At 42.7% G+C, this 13,235-nt stretch overlaps 1 protein-coding gene across 1 annotated transcript in view; it reads left to right on the top strand.

The window, feature by feature from the left end:
• Positions 1 to 13,122, top strand: part of LOC103372140 (transmembrane protein 87A) — a 21,883-nt gene extending 8,761 nt beyond the window's left edge. Inside the window, exons 8-20 of the mRNA XM_008301705.1 lie at positions 189 to 318; positions 423 to 487; positions 650 to 833; positions 910 to 1,009; positions 1,458 to 1,551; positions 1,630 to 1,707; positions 5,062 to 5,170; positions 5,261 to 5,319; positions 5,418 to 5,521; positions 5,604 to 5,677; positions 9,533 to 9,594; positions 10,035 to 10,087; positions 10,487 to 13,122. Of these exons, the coding sequence (XP_008299927.1) occupies positions 189 to 318; positions 423 to 487; positions 650 to 833; positions 910 to 1,009; positions 1,458 to 1,551; positions 1,630 to 1,707; positions 5,062 to 5,170; positions 5,261 to 5,319; positions 5,418 to 5,521; positions 5,604 to 5,677; positions 9,533 to 9,594; positions 10,035 to 10,087; positions 10,487 to 10,550 (1,176 nt within the window). The 3' untranslated portion in view covers positions 10,551 to 13,122. The remainder of the gene's footprint in view (positions 1 to 188; positions 319 to 422; positions 488 to 649; positions 834 to 909; positions 1,010 to 1,457; positions 1,552 to 1,629; positions 1,708 to 5,061; positions 5,171 to 5,260; positions 5,320 to 5,417; positions 5,522 to 5,603; positions 5,678 to 9,532; positions 9,595 to 10,034; positions 10,088 to 10,486) is intronic.
• The last annotated feature ends 113 nt before the right edge of the window (positions 13,123 to 13,235 follow it).

Below are 13,235 nucleotides of genomic sequence, written 5' to 3' on the forward strand. Positions count from 1 at the left end.
GGTGGCAGCGTCATGATGAAGCACGGCGGTGGCAGCGTCATGGCCTTTTTTTCTTGTAAAACAAAACACCAAACAAACAAACAAATTGCCCGTGACGTCATGTTTAAAAGCAGTAAACAGAACAACCTTGATGGGGGGTGAGTCCTTCTTATTGTGGCGTAACTTCGTCTGTCTGTGTTCTGGCTCAGCCTCCTGCTCATACTCACTTCGACGCCGTGGCCCAGAGCTGGGAGGACGGACCCTACATGTTCATCCTCCACATCAAGGAGAACCGAGACAAGAAAGCAGGGCCCGACACCAACCCGTGGAGTCTGCAGCGTGAGTACACAGTCGGGCACAGCAACCAGGAAACCAACGAGCGGAGAGAACAGAATAACAAAGCCTCCACGATCATCTAAATGACTTTCTGTTTGTGTCCGCAGTCGTCGTCAGCATGAACGAGAAAACTCACGAGTACATCTCGGCGTCTGAGTGGCCTCTGATGGTGGTAAGAGGACACACAGTGACACGTCTAGACAGAAGCTGAGCTGCTTCCTGAGCAAAATGAAGAAGCTTGAATTCATGTTTCACTCAAAGCAGAAGTTTCACAATCCGCACATTTTAAAGATTGTAAAGATGTGATCGCCGTCACGTCTCGTTTGTTTGTCAGTTCTACATGGCCATGTGCATCGTGTACGTCCTGCTGGCCGTGCTGTGGCTGGTTCTGTCGGCCTGCTACTGGAGGGACCTGCTCCGGATCCAGTTCTGGATCGGCGGCGTCATCTTCCTCGGCATGCTGGAGAAGGCCGTCTACTACGCCGAGTTCCAGAGCATCCGATACAACGGCTTGTCGGGTAGGCGACGCCGGCGGACGTCTTCCCGCGCCGACTCGCTGACGGTAGTAACGGGTTGTCATGTGTCCTCCTGCAGTCCAGGGGGCGGTGGTGTTCGCCGAGGTGCTGTCAGCCGTGAAGAGGACTCTGGCCAGGGTGCTGGTGATCATCGCCAGTCTGGGATACGGCATCGTCAAGTGAGTCCCGTTTGTAGCTTCGACGTCTTTAGTCTTCCTGATGAGGGGCTGCACGGTGGATCGGTGGTTAGCGCCGTCGCCTCTCAGCTAGAAGGTCGCGGGTTGGCATCCCGGTGAGGACACCCGGGATCTTTCTGAATGGAGTCTCCATGTTCTCACCAAGTTTGTTTTGTACGTTTTTGAAGCCTCATAATTTGATTTTGGCGACAGGAAGCGCCTGTGAATCTTCTAAACACAGTAAAATCTCTTCGTCATAGTTCAAACGTTTTAGAAGCATCAGCAGAAAAATAGAAATAAAACACAATTATACACGAGTCATAGTTCTTATGGTCCAGAGTCCTCTGGATGGAAACAACAATACTGCACAGATTCCTATATGTGTAGAGACTTGAGTTCTTTTTAATCTAATGTTTATTTATTTGTGGTGACTCGTTGTCTCCCCCTGCAGGCCCAGACTCGGGGCGCTGCTGCACCGAGTGGTCGGCGTGGGACTCCTCTACCTGATGTTCTCCGTCGTGGAGGGAATCCTACGAGTCAACGCCGTAAGTCGTGAGCGCTTCATCCAGCCGTCCGTCCATCCGTCTGTCTGTGCGTCCGTCTGACCTGTTTCCTCTCCACAGGACCGAGGCGACAACACCAGCAGTAGGGTTTTGTGTGACATAGTGTTGGCCTTCATTGACTCCTGTGTGGTCTGGTGGATATCCTTTAAGACAAAGTCCGGGGTGTCTGCAGATGTTAACAAATTAATCCGTAACACGGCCTCTCAAGCTGATTAATTCACCCGACTGGCGACGGAAAACGAGATGAAGCTTCACCGGAGACGACCGAAGCAGCTTCGGAGGGTTTATCGTAGGGCACGAGTCAGCGGGAGGAGTTCATTAAACATAAAACGCATCGAGAGAAGCATCAAAGAAACATAAAATAAGGCATTAAAAGAGTGGAACAGGGAGATAAAAGCAGGAAAGTACGAGTCAGTGCAGTTTCAGACGCTCAGAAACCCAGAATTCACTGATTTGTAGCATAAAATCTGGATTTTTATGCAGAAATCTGTTAAATTAGCTTATATATCAGATATTTCCTGAGCTAAAATAAATTTAGAAAAATAAAATAAAATTTAATGAAAATGAAAAAAATCAAAAATAAATTTAAAAAAAAATAATAAACTAAACATTAAAAAGAAAAAAGAATAAATTTAACAAAAATATAGTTTTTGTTATTTTATTTATTTGTCTTTGTATTTCTACTTTTATTAGACTTTTCTTTCATGGATTTATTGTTGATTAATATCGCTTTATTTTGCCACATTATTTATTTTGTTTATTCTTCTTTTTATTTCCACTTTTATTTTATTATTCTTTTATTGATTTATTTTTGTAGTTTGGCGCTCTCACTGCTCCATAAAAATCCAAGAATAAAAACAATAAATAAAATAAAAATTAAAATAAAGCTCTTACAGTGGGATCGTCTGCATACATTTTCTGGGACATATTTGGGATTTTTATTAAATTATGATATATTTTTTTGAAAATTTAAATAGAATTAAAAACTCATTATAAAAAGATGAGTTTGACCTGATTTAGCAGGATTTCTATGATTTATAATCAGAAGAAGAAAATAGTCGCTGAACTGAGCGGAAGTTTTTGTTTTCTTTGTTAAATTAATTTTTGACATTAAACAGCTAATTTCACTGTCGGTGTACAATCTGCCACTTCATTAACGTCATTAATTTACATATTTTCATTATTAAAAAGCAGCAGTAACATAATAATCATAAGAATGATGTTAGAAAGGACTTCACCAGTGGAATAAAAACAACACAAAGGTAGAAATATAACAACAATAAATCCCAAAATAAATTAAAATTCATGTAAATATGAAAACTTTTCTAATCAAAATATTTTATAAAAAAGAACAAAACAGGTCTGATCTCAGCAGGTGAGTTAGTCACAGTCAGGTTTGGAGGTAAAATATTTGAAGTTTTTCAGAAAGATGTGAGAATATTTCATCACAGACTTTCCGGTGCAGTTCCAGCTGCAGCCACCAGGGGACGCTAACACTCAAACCCTCCCCCTGCATCCTCCGTCTGTCTGTCCGTCAGTCTGGGTTCAGGCTTCCTCCTGCATGTCTCTCTGGGTGGACTTCACCACATCGGACCCGACAGACGGATGGACGGTGTCTAAACTCCACCCGGCTGCTGGTCCGGTTAGCTGCTGGTTCAGCTCCTCCTCTCATCCTCCTCTCTTCTGTTTGCTCCCCCTGTTCGCCTCCTCTTCCTCCTCCTCTCTGCTTTTTCCTCCTCCTCCTCCTCCTGTTCTTCTTCCTCTCCAGGCTGAAGATGATGTAGTTCTCCTGGCTGCTATCCCTCTGGCTGTGCTCGACTCTACCCTCTGCTGGTGGATATCCGCTACTGCACCTTCCTCCTTTTTTGTTTTGATTTTATTTCACGACTACTGAAGGTTTATTTGTGGCTCCCTCACTGTTTTCTCCTCCTCTGCTTCGTCTGTGTTCAGTAGAAGCCCTACATGTTGCTGTCTGGTTGAGTTTAACCCTCTGAACTCCAGCTCGCAGCTCCTCTGCACTGTTTTAATTTGTTTTTTTCCTCTCGTTGCTTTTTTTTCTCTTTTCCACTGCGATATGAAGTCCGTTTATGAAAACACAACAAGCTCAGTTAGAAGCAGAGAAAACTTGTTGAATTTATTTGTTTTACAAAAAACATGAAGAAATTAGACTCAACAGTTTCAAACGAATGTGAACAATACAGAAAAAAAACAACTTTCTGTGTCTGTAAACTTTACAAAATGATTCAACATTGTTCATGTTAGCGTAGCGTTGTCCAAAATGACTCAGACCGTCTCCAAAATATCCAAAATAGCTTAAAAACTGATTCAAATGGACTGAAAATGAACGTAAACTGACAGTTTTGGATTATTGTGGACAGTTTGGGTTATTTTTGGGATTCTTCGTCCAGCCTCTCCAGACGTTTCCTCTCTGCTCTGCTCACCAGCTGGAGAAAGATAACTAAAACTTGTCTAAAATAACTTGAAACTGGTCCAAAATGACTCAAAAATTGCTCAAAATAACTTAAAATTAGGTTAAAATGGTAACCTTTGAGCCATTTCGAACAATTTTATCATTTTGGACTATTTTTTGTTCAGTTTTGAGGCTCTGCTTCTGCTTTCTCAGCCTAAAATAGTCAAAAAAGGTCCAAAATAACCTGAAAACTGTCCAAAATGGCCTAAAGTTACCTCGAAATGACTCAAAGTTTGTTAAAAATGACCATTTCTCAGTCTTTACGGACCATTTGATTTGTTTTGGAGAATTTTTCGGCCAGTTTTGAGCCTCTGCTCATCAGCTGTAGACTGAAACTGTCAAAAAATGATTTTAAAACTTGTCTAGAATAACTTGAAACTGATCCACAGTGACATCAAATTGCCCAAAATGACTTGAAATTAGTTTAAAATGATAACTTTTGAGTCATTACGAACAATTTGACTAATTTCAGGCAACTGTTTTGTCATTTTGAGTTTCTGCTTCTGCTTTCTCAGCCTAAAATCGTTCAAAAATGATCCGACATAACGTGAAAACTTTCCAAAATGGCCTAAAGTCACCACGAAATGATTCAAAGTTCACTAAAAATGACCATTTCTCAGTCTTTATGGACTGTTTGATTCGTTTGCAGTTCAACCTGGAACCTACAACGTACTTGAATTAGTCAAACATCAAATCAGACACGTAGAATAATGTGATTTAAATTAAATAAAACAGCTTTAGGCTCAGATTTGGTGAATATTCGTGTCGTAGTGCGTCAGACGAGTAGTTCAAGGACCGTCGGAAAGTTGAAAATGTTACAGTTCCTTCAGTTTTTGCAGTTTGTGGCTGATAGATGGTGTTGTTCTGGGTTCAGAGGGTTAATGAGCAGCGTCATGGATCAGCTTCAGACTGTAGGACGCACATAAATCATAGATAATCGTCTAGATAATGGGTTTAAAAGTGATCAGATGTGAAACTGTGAATGAAAGTCTGCCGTGGATGTTCCTTGACCGAGCCGCCACATCTTCGTGAGCCTGGCCCAGACCATGAAGCTGCTGAGGCTGAGGAGGAACGTGGTGAAGCTCTCGCTCTACAGACACTTCACCAACACCCTCATCTTCGCCGTCATCGGTAGGAGGACGCCGTCGGTGATGGCTCGTGTTCGCCGCGTGGTGGGAGCCGCTCCACGTCTTTAAAGCTTCTGTTTGTTTGTGTTTTCAGCTTCGGTCATCTTCATCATCTGGACCACCAGGACCTTCAAGATGTCCAAGTGTCTGTCTGTAAGTACCTGACGTGGTAGATTCACCCAGCAGCAGGTCGCTCAGCAGTCACACTCGTCCGTCCTGTCACTGAGTTTTGAACGTGTCCTCTCCTGCAGGACTGGAGGGAGCTGTGGATCGACGACGCCTTCTGGCGCTTCCTGTTCTCCACCATCCTGCTGGTCATCATGTTCCTGTGGCGGCCGTCGGCCAACAACCAGAGGTAGGCTGAGGCCAGGCGGGGAGCTGCTGGTCGCCGTCGGTTTGCTCGTTTCCAGCTGTTGAAGTGTTGTTGTGTTGAACAGATACGCCTTCAGTCCTCTGGTGGACGAGGAGAGCGAGGAGGAGGAGAAGGAGCCGATGATGAACGAAGCCTTCGGTGAGAAACGAACCGTCGCTCGTCTGAACCTGAAACAGGACTTTAGTTTGTTCTTCAGCAGCTACAGCTGATCTGGTTTGTTTCATCTCAGCAGGTTCTTCTGCTCCATCTGCTTAGAGCTTATTGTTCATAAACTTTAAAAATGAAATCTGTGAAATTTCAGATTAATTGATCGAAAAAAAATAAATACATAAAATTTCAAAAAACCAGAGAAGCTCAGATTAGAACACATAATATATGAAACATAAATCAGATATTTATGTTCTAAATCAGGACCTTTACGGTTTCATAGAAATTGTAAAAACTTAATATTTCCTTTGAGCTTTGCTCGCCGATGGAGCAGCTTTGACGAGTTGTCGCAAAAAAACAGAAAAATTCGTAGATAATCTGATCTGAGAACAATAAAACTAAGAAAACTGGACTCAGATCAACTTTATGATCTAAAATACAAATCGTTTCATCACAGAACCAAGNTTTTTTTCCAGTAGTTGTTTGTGTCGCCTGCCGTTCCGCCTCTGACCAGCAGGGGGCGGCAGCCAATTAGCAGAGCCCCTTTGTTGCCACGGTTACATCACACTGTTGTTTATCCTCCCGTGTGTTGTCATGGCGGCGACACGCTTTTGTCTGTTTGATGCCAGAGACCCCACGGAGCGCGAGCAGGTCATTGATCACTGATCACCTTCCCGGTTCGTCTTCTGCTCCGCCGGCTGTTTGATTCCAGATTATTTACCCCGTCGAGGCTTTTAGAGGCACCAGCAATCAGCAAAGTGCCCCCCTTATGTAAAATCAATTCCTTACGTAAGCCGCCGCCGCCGCTGGATGTTGAACGTATGCAGAGACTCCGTCAGCGTCTCAGGAGAGGAAACGTTTGAACAGTAAAGCCTGAAAAAAGGCGCTGCTCCGCTATTGGACGGAGAAATTAAAAGCAGATGATTGGTTCCTTTTATTCCTGATTGTGTAATCTGGTGATTTAAGGGGTGAACTGAGGGGAAACCTGGACGTTATGACGGATGGTGTGGTTTAGACGAGAGCTTCTGCTTCTCCTTCCTCCTTCCTCCTCTTCCTCCACCGCTGAGCTCTCGTCTCTCTTTACGTGTCGTTCTATAATCTGAACTAATCCTATTAACCTGGATCTCGATAGCCTCGCCCTGCCTTCCACTCGCCTTCCTTCCTTTGTTTGTTTGTTTGTTGCAGCCGTTCTGGGTTCAGTTTACTGTAAAAAGAAAAAAAAACAAGAATTAAATTGCATAAAAATTGAGCTAAACACCTGCAGCTGACATGAACCGTGTCGTCTGAGGTCAGGATCAGCTGATGTAGTAAAATGTAATGGATCATGTGTCTGTTTCTATGGAGGTCATTCACCCTGTCAGCAGTTTGATGGTGTTTTATTTCCTCCTGACACATTTTTCCACTTTTAAAATACCATAAATCATTAAAAATGTGCGTTTTGTGGACGTGGAAAAACCAAAATATGTAAATTAAATGATCACGACTAAACTCTTCAGCAGTAAACTGATCAGATCAAACTAGAACGAGCAGACGGAGGATTGAAGCTCCAGTTTAAAGACGTTTTAAACATCAGCTGCCTCATGTCTAATATAACACACGAACACGTCCAACATCTTCCACAGTTCTTCACTAAAACTCTGGTGTCATTTAATAACCACAAATGATTAATTTGTAGGTACGATACGGCGTCTCTGGTCACGTTTCTCCATCAGTCTGTCAGAAGTCGGTATCGAAACCAAGCAGGACTTAAAAACTGGACCAACTGGCTTCGTCCTGATCTCCGCTGTCACTCGTCTGTTTGAGGTTTTTGTCTTCAACAAAAGGAATCGAGTTAACGACGTCGGTGTTCACTGGGACGGAAAGTCTGAAGCTACTGATGCAGGAAGTAACGATGGAGGGAAGGAAGACGAAACAGAAGAGAACAGAGGATCTCTGTAGCGCTGAAGCATCTCTCAGGTCGTCCAGAGTTTACGGAGAACCTGGAGTTTGGGTTTAAGTCAGAAAGAGAGTGTCGTATCTTGGGATGTCTGCGAATCTTGTTGTGAAGGATGTTTATACATCTGTTTTTCTGGAAAGACGTTTGAGGTTTTTCCACTTCACGTGAATTCAGTTTTAGTTTAGCAGCACCTAGTGGCCGTTAGAGGTTCTGCTCCGGGTTCGTTGCTTTCCAGCAGGGATTATAAAAAACAGACCCTTCGTTCTTTCAAAAGAGCACGCTAGACGAACAAACCTCAACATGAAGGGCTAGCCAACACAGCTAGCGGAGGTCATTAGCCTCCTCAGAAGTCTTCCCGTCACTAGCTAAAACCCCACAACGCTCTCTGCTGCCCCCTTCAGGTCGCTACAGTATTAAACACAGCAAACGAATCGCAGCGTTCCATCTCTATAAACCGTAAGAGGCGCCACCTGGTGGAACAAACAGGTACTACAGCTCATCTACTATACATTTTCTGACTTCTTCTGCCTGATATTCACGACTTTCACAACTGGGAGCATGTTTTTTTTGAACAGATATTGTGGTTTAGCGCCCAACAAGCTGCTCAAGACTCATTCGCTAAGTTCTCAGTATCTCTCAGGTGATGTTCCAGAAATCGGTGCATTTCCTGTTTTTTTCTCAGTAGTTTGTGGTTTCACTCGGTGAATGTCTGGTTCCAGCGAAACCTGAAATCAGGAACCGATGAACGTGACGAGCACATAACAGTCAGTAAAGACGTTAACGTCGATGTTTCGTCTGTTGCAGGAAATCATGACGACCAAGTTCGAGATGTCCAAGATGGAGTGAAGGTGGAGGGAAGCTGGAGGACACGAGTCTGGCGAACGGACAGAAAAACAATAAGCGTGATGTCGGTGGAAGCAAAGAGGGAACGCAGAGCGGAGGCAGGCTGGTGTCGGTATGTGATTAGTCCCTGAGTTTATGAGCTTTGTAAGCCTTGTTGTACAGACACTGGGAGCAGAACGGATCACGGCGGCACACTGGTCCTTTTTACGTTGATTTTTATTGCCTGTTTGTATTTATATCTCCTTTTCTCTGCATATATACATATATATATATATAAATCTATAAAGTCTATTTTGACAGATCTGACGTCCATGTTTTCTGCTACGGAGCGGCTCGTTTGCCTTTTTCACGGTTTACATGCAGAGATTTTTCAAAGTAATATCTGGCGTTGTGTTTTTTTTGTGTGTTTGCGTCGACGGGAGCTTCGTCTCGACGCCCGAGGGCTTCGGTTTCTTCTTGGTTTTTTACGCTGATGTGGAGTTTCTGCTTAAAGTCTTGATCCTGTAAAAAAATAAAGTTGTGAAAATAAAAATGTGAACGAAGCCGAAGGAGGTTCTGGAGGGTTGTGATCAGAAACTCGTCACTCCAACTTGTTTTGTGGTTTCCTCAGTCCAGTCTGTTCTGTTCGGAGCTTATTGGAGGCACAAATACTTCCAGGAACAAGCTCAGAACCGACCGTTTGTTTGTTGGTTCTGCATTTCTGGTTTTTGTTGCGACTATTAAATGGGTTTCCAGGAAATTTAGTTCAGATTTTTGGAAATTGAGCAAATTCAAGAAGCGGAAATCTGATAATTTTCACTTTTTTTTGTCTTAAAAAACGACTCCAACGATGATCAGACTAGTTAGTTTAGTGAACAGCTGACGACTGATTGGTCGGTTTAGTGAACAGCTGACGACTGATTGGTCGGTTTAGTGAACAGCTGACGACTGATTGGTCGNCCAAATATAAAAACAAAACCCCACATACAACATGCTTTGTGTTAATTCCACGTGTCCTGTGGTGTCTGCGGTTTCTGATCAGACTCATCAGTGAGTTTTAATTATTTAATGTTTGTTTTTCCCTCCAGAGGGGATGAAGATGAGGGGGATGAAGAACGAGACCAACGGCTCCGTCAAAGCCAACAAAGTGGTGAGTTCACACAAACAAACACAAATAAACACAAATAAATACAAAAACACACGACAAACTGCTGTTTTCCGTTTGTGTTTTCAGCGCTTTTACAAATGTTCTTGTTACCTTTTAGTTCTTCATCTTTAGTTTCAGCTTCAGTCATTCCACAAGTTTCTATAATTTAATAACTCCTCATGTTCTCCGGTGATATTAGTCGTATGTCGGATTATTTAAACGAGCTGCTGTTTGGTTCTAATTAAGTTTAGATAAAATTCTGTCAGTTTGTGTCGCTCTCTTTGAGATTCTAATAATAATAATAATCATAATAATAATAATAATAATCATCATATAGCACAACTAGGCAGGAACACAAAGAAATAAACGAACGGATGCTCGTATGTTGATTTAAAAGCATTTCTGAAAACAAAAACCAACATTTTGCTGTTTTTTTTTCACAGGATGAAGATCTGAAGTGGGTCGAGGAGAACATCCCGTCGTCGATGGCAGACGTGTGAGTGACGCATAAATTCATATTTAAATTATATTTAGGGGTAAATAATTCACACGCTTATTTATTGACTGTTTGTTTGAGTCAGCGATGCGTTGAAAAGGGCAAAACAACGTTAGTATTATGTAAAGCGTTGCAGAAACTAGTTCGCTTCTCGCTGTGAAGACACCACTTGACTCCGCACCGCCGTCTGCTCAGCTACATGTGCTGCACACGAGCACTGGCGCCGCTCTGCTGGACCAACTACGTCATGACACCATTTATAAATCAGCTTATGATGCATTCTGCTAAAAAAACAAGAACAGAAACGTACATATTGGGGGAATGTTGATGTTTTGGTCATGAAATAGAGCTGATGTTGTTCAGATATGATGCTAACCGTTTGTTTTCTGCCCCTCGCAGCGCCCTGCCACCTCTACTGGACTCTGACGAGGTGAGACGTCTGGTTTTATGGTATCATATCTGACAGAAAATACGCTTTACAGAGTTCAGAGCATCAGGGTTGAAGTTTACAGCAGCCGAGGAAATGAATCTGCGTCTTTACTGACTGTGGACTCCAGCTGGTTGAACTTTTAATCAGTTTTTAAGGAAAAAACATCTAAATTCTCTGTTTACGGCTTCTCAAATGTGAATATTTTCTGGTTTCTTTGCTCCTCTGTGGCGGTAAACTGATTATCGGTAAACAAGACATTTGTCAACAACTTCCGGCCAAAAAACTTATCAGTTAATCCTGAAAATAATCAGAATTGAAAGTAAAAGCTAATTGCAGCCGGACTGATTTGAATCCAGAGAGTTGGATTGTTCTGATAAAGATAAATTATGTTCAGTTTATCGGCTGTTTTCATCTTAAATCTCTTAAATAAGCCTCTTAATGTGTTTAACTTCAAACCAGCAGCACGAGTACGAACAAGCAGAACAAACAGCTTTATTATGCATTTAGGACTTTTTATTGACAGATATTAAACCTCCTAAACTCCCAGAAACCATCTTCAGCTTCTGCTTTATCGATACAAGACCAAGTATAAATTAAATCTGAAACATGTCGACGCCAGAGAGCAAAAAAAAAAATCAGTTTTAAGGTTTTTTTGTGAGAAAATGTCCTGACATGAACGTTTACTTCACCATCTACATTTTCTCCTGTTGTGACTTAATATTAATAGAATGATTCATGCAAAGTATAAAAATGATAAATAACTAAACATGTGATTGAAACATGAGAAAATTCACACACGTGTAAATATTTTTTTTTTTTTTCCAGTAGTTGTTTGTGTCGCCTGCCGTTCCGCCTCTGACCAGCAGGGGGCGGCAGCCAATTAGCAGAGCCCCTTTGTTGCCACGGTTACATCACACTGTTGTTTATCCTCCCGTGTGTTGTCATGGCGGCGACACGCTTTTGTCTGTTTGATGCCAGAGACCCCACGGAGCGCGAGCAGGTCATTGATCACTGATCACCTTCCCGGTTCGTCTTCTGCTCCGCCGGCTGTTTGATTCCAGATTATTTACCCCGTCGAGGCTTTTAGAGGCACCAGCAATCAGCAAAGTGCCCCCCTTATGTAAAATCAATTCCTTACGTAAGCCGCCGCCGCCGCTGGATGTTGAACGTATGCAGAGACTCCGTCAGCGTCTCAGGAGAGGAAACGTTTGAACAGTAAAGCCTGAAAAAAGGCGCTGCTCCGCTATTGGACGGAGAAATTAAAAGCAGATGATTGGTTCCTTTTATTCCTGATTGTGTAATCTGGTGATTTAAGGGGTGAACTGAGGGGAAACCTGGACGTTATGACGGATGGTGTGGTTTAGACGAGAGCTTCTGCTTCTCCTTCCTCCTTCCTCCTCTTCCTCCACCGCTGAGCTCTCGTCTCTCTTTACGTGTCGTTCTATAATCTGAACTAATCCTATTAACCTGGATCTCGATAGCCTCGCCCTGCCTTCCACTCGCCTTCCTTCCTTTGTTTGTTTGTTTGTTGCAGCCGTTCTGGGTTCAGTTTACTGTAAAAAGAAAAAAAAACAAGAATTAAATTGCATAAAAATTGAGCTAAACACCTGCAGCTGACATGAACCGTGTCGTCTGAGGTCAGGATCAGCTGATGTAGTAAAATGTAATGGATCATGTGTCTGTTTCTATGGAGGTCATTCACCCTGTCAGCAGTTTGATGGTGTTTTATTTCCTCCTGACACATTTTTCCACTTTTAAAATACCATAAATCATTAAAAATGTGCGTTTTGTGGACGTGGAAAAACCAAAATATGTAAATTAAATGATCACGACTAAACTCTTCAGCAGTAAACTGATCAGATCAGAACTAGAAGGAGCAGACGGAGGATTGAAGCTCCAGTTTAAAGACGTTTTAAACATCAGCTGCCTCATGTCTAATATAACATACACGAACACGTCCAACATCTTCCACAGTTCTTCACTAAAACTCTGGTGTCATTTAATAACCACAAATGATTAATTTGTAGGTACGATACGGCGTCTCTGGTCACGTTTCTCCATCAGTCTGTCAGAAGTCGGTATCGAAACCAAGCAGGACTTAAAAACTGGACCAACTGGCTTCGTCCTGATCTCCGCTGTCACTCGTCTGTTTGAGGTTTTTGTCTTCAACAAAAGGAATCGAGTTAACGACGTCGGTGTTCAGTGGGACGGAAAATCTGAAGCTACTGATGCAGGAAGTAACGATGGAGGGAAGGAAGACGAAACAGAAGAGAACAGAGGATCTCTGTAGCGCTGAAGCATCTCTCAGGTCGTCCAGAGTTTACTGAGAACATGGAGTTTAAGTCAGAAAGAGAATGTCGTATCTTGGGATGTCTGCGAATCTTGTTGTGAAGGATGTTTATACATCTGTTTTTCTGGAAAGACGTTTGAGGTTTTTCCACTTCACGTGAATTCAGTTTTAGTTTAGCAGCACCTAGTGGCCGTTAGAGGTTCTGCTCCGGGTTCGTTGCTTTCCAGCAGGGATTATAAAAAACAGACCCTTCGTTCTTTCAAAAGAGCACGCTAGATGGACAAACCTCAACACGAAGGGCTAGCCAACACAGCTAGCGGAGGTCATTAGCCTCCTCAGAAGTCTTCCCGTCACTAGCTAAAACCCCACAACGCTCTCTGCTGCCCCCTTCAGGTCGCTACAGTATTAAACACAGCAAACGAATCGCA

This window comes from Stegastes partitus, unplaced genomic scaffold (assembly GCF_000690725.1).
Source record: "Stegastes partitus isolate 25-593 unplaced genomic scaffold, Stegastes_partitus-1.0.2 Scaffold1702, whole genome shotgun sequence".
Taxonomy (NCBI): Eukaryota; Metazoa; Chordata; class Actinopteri; family Pomacentridae; genus Stegastes; species Stegastes partitus.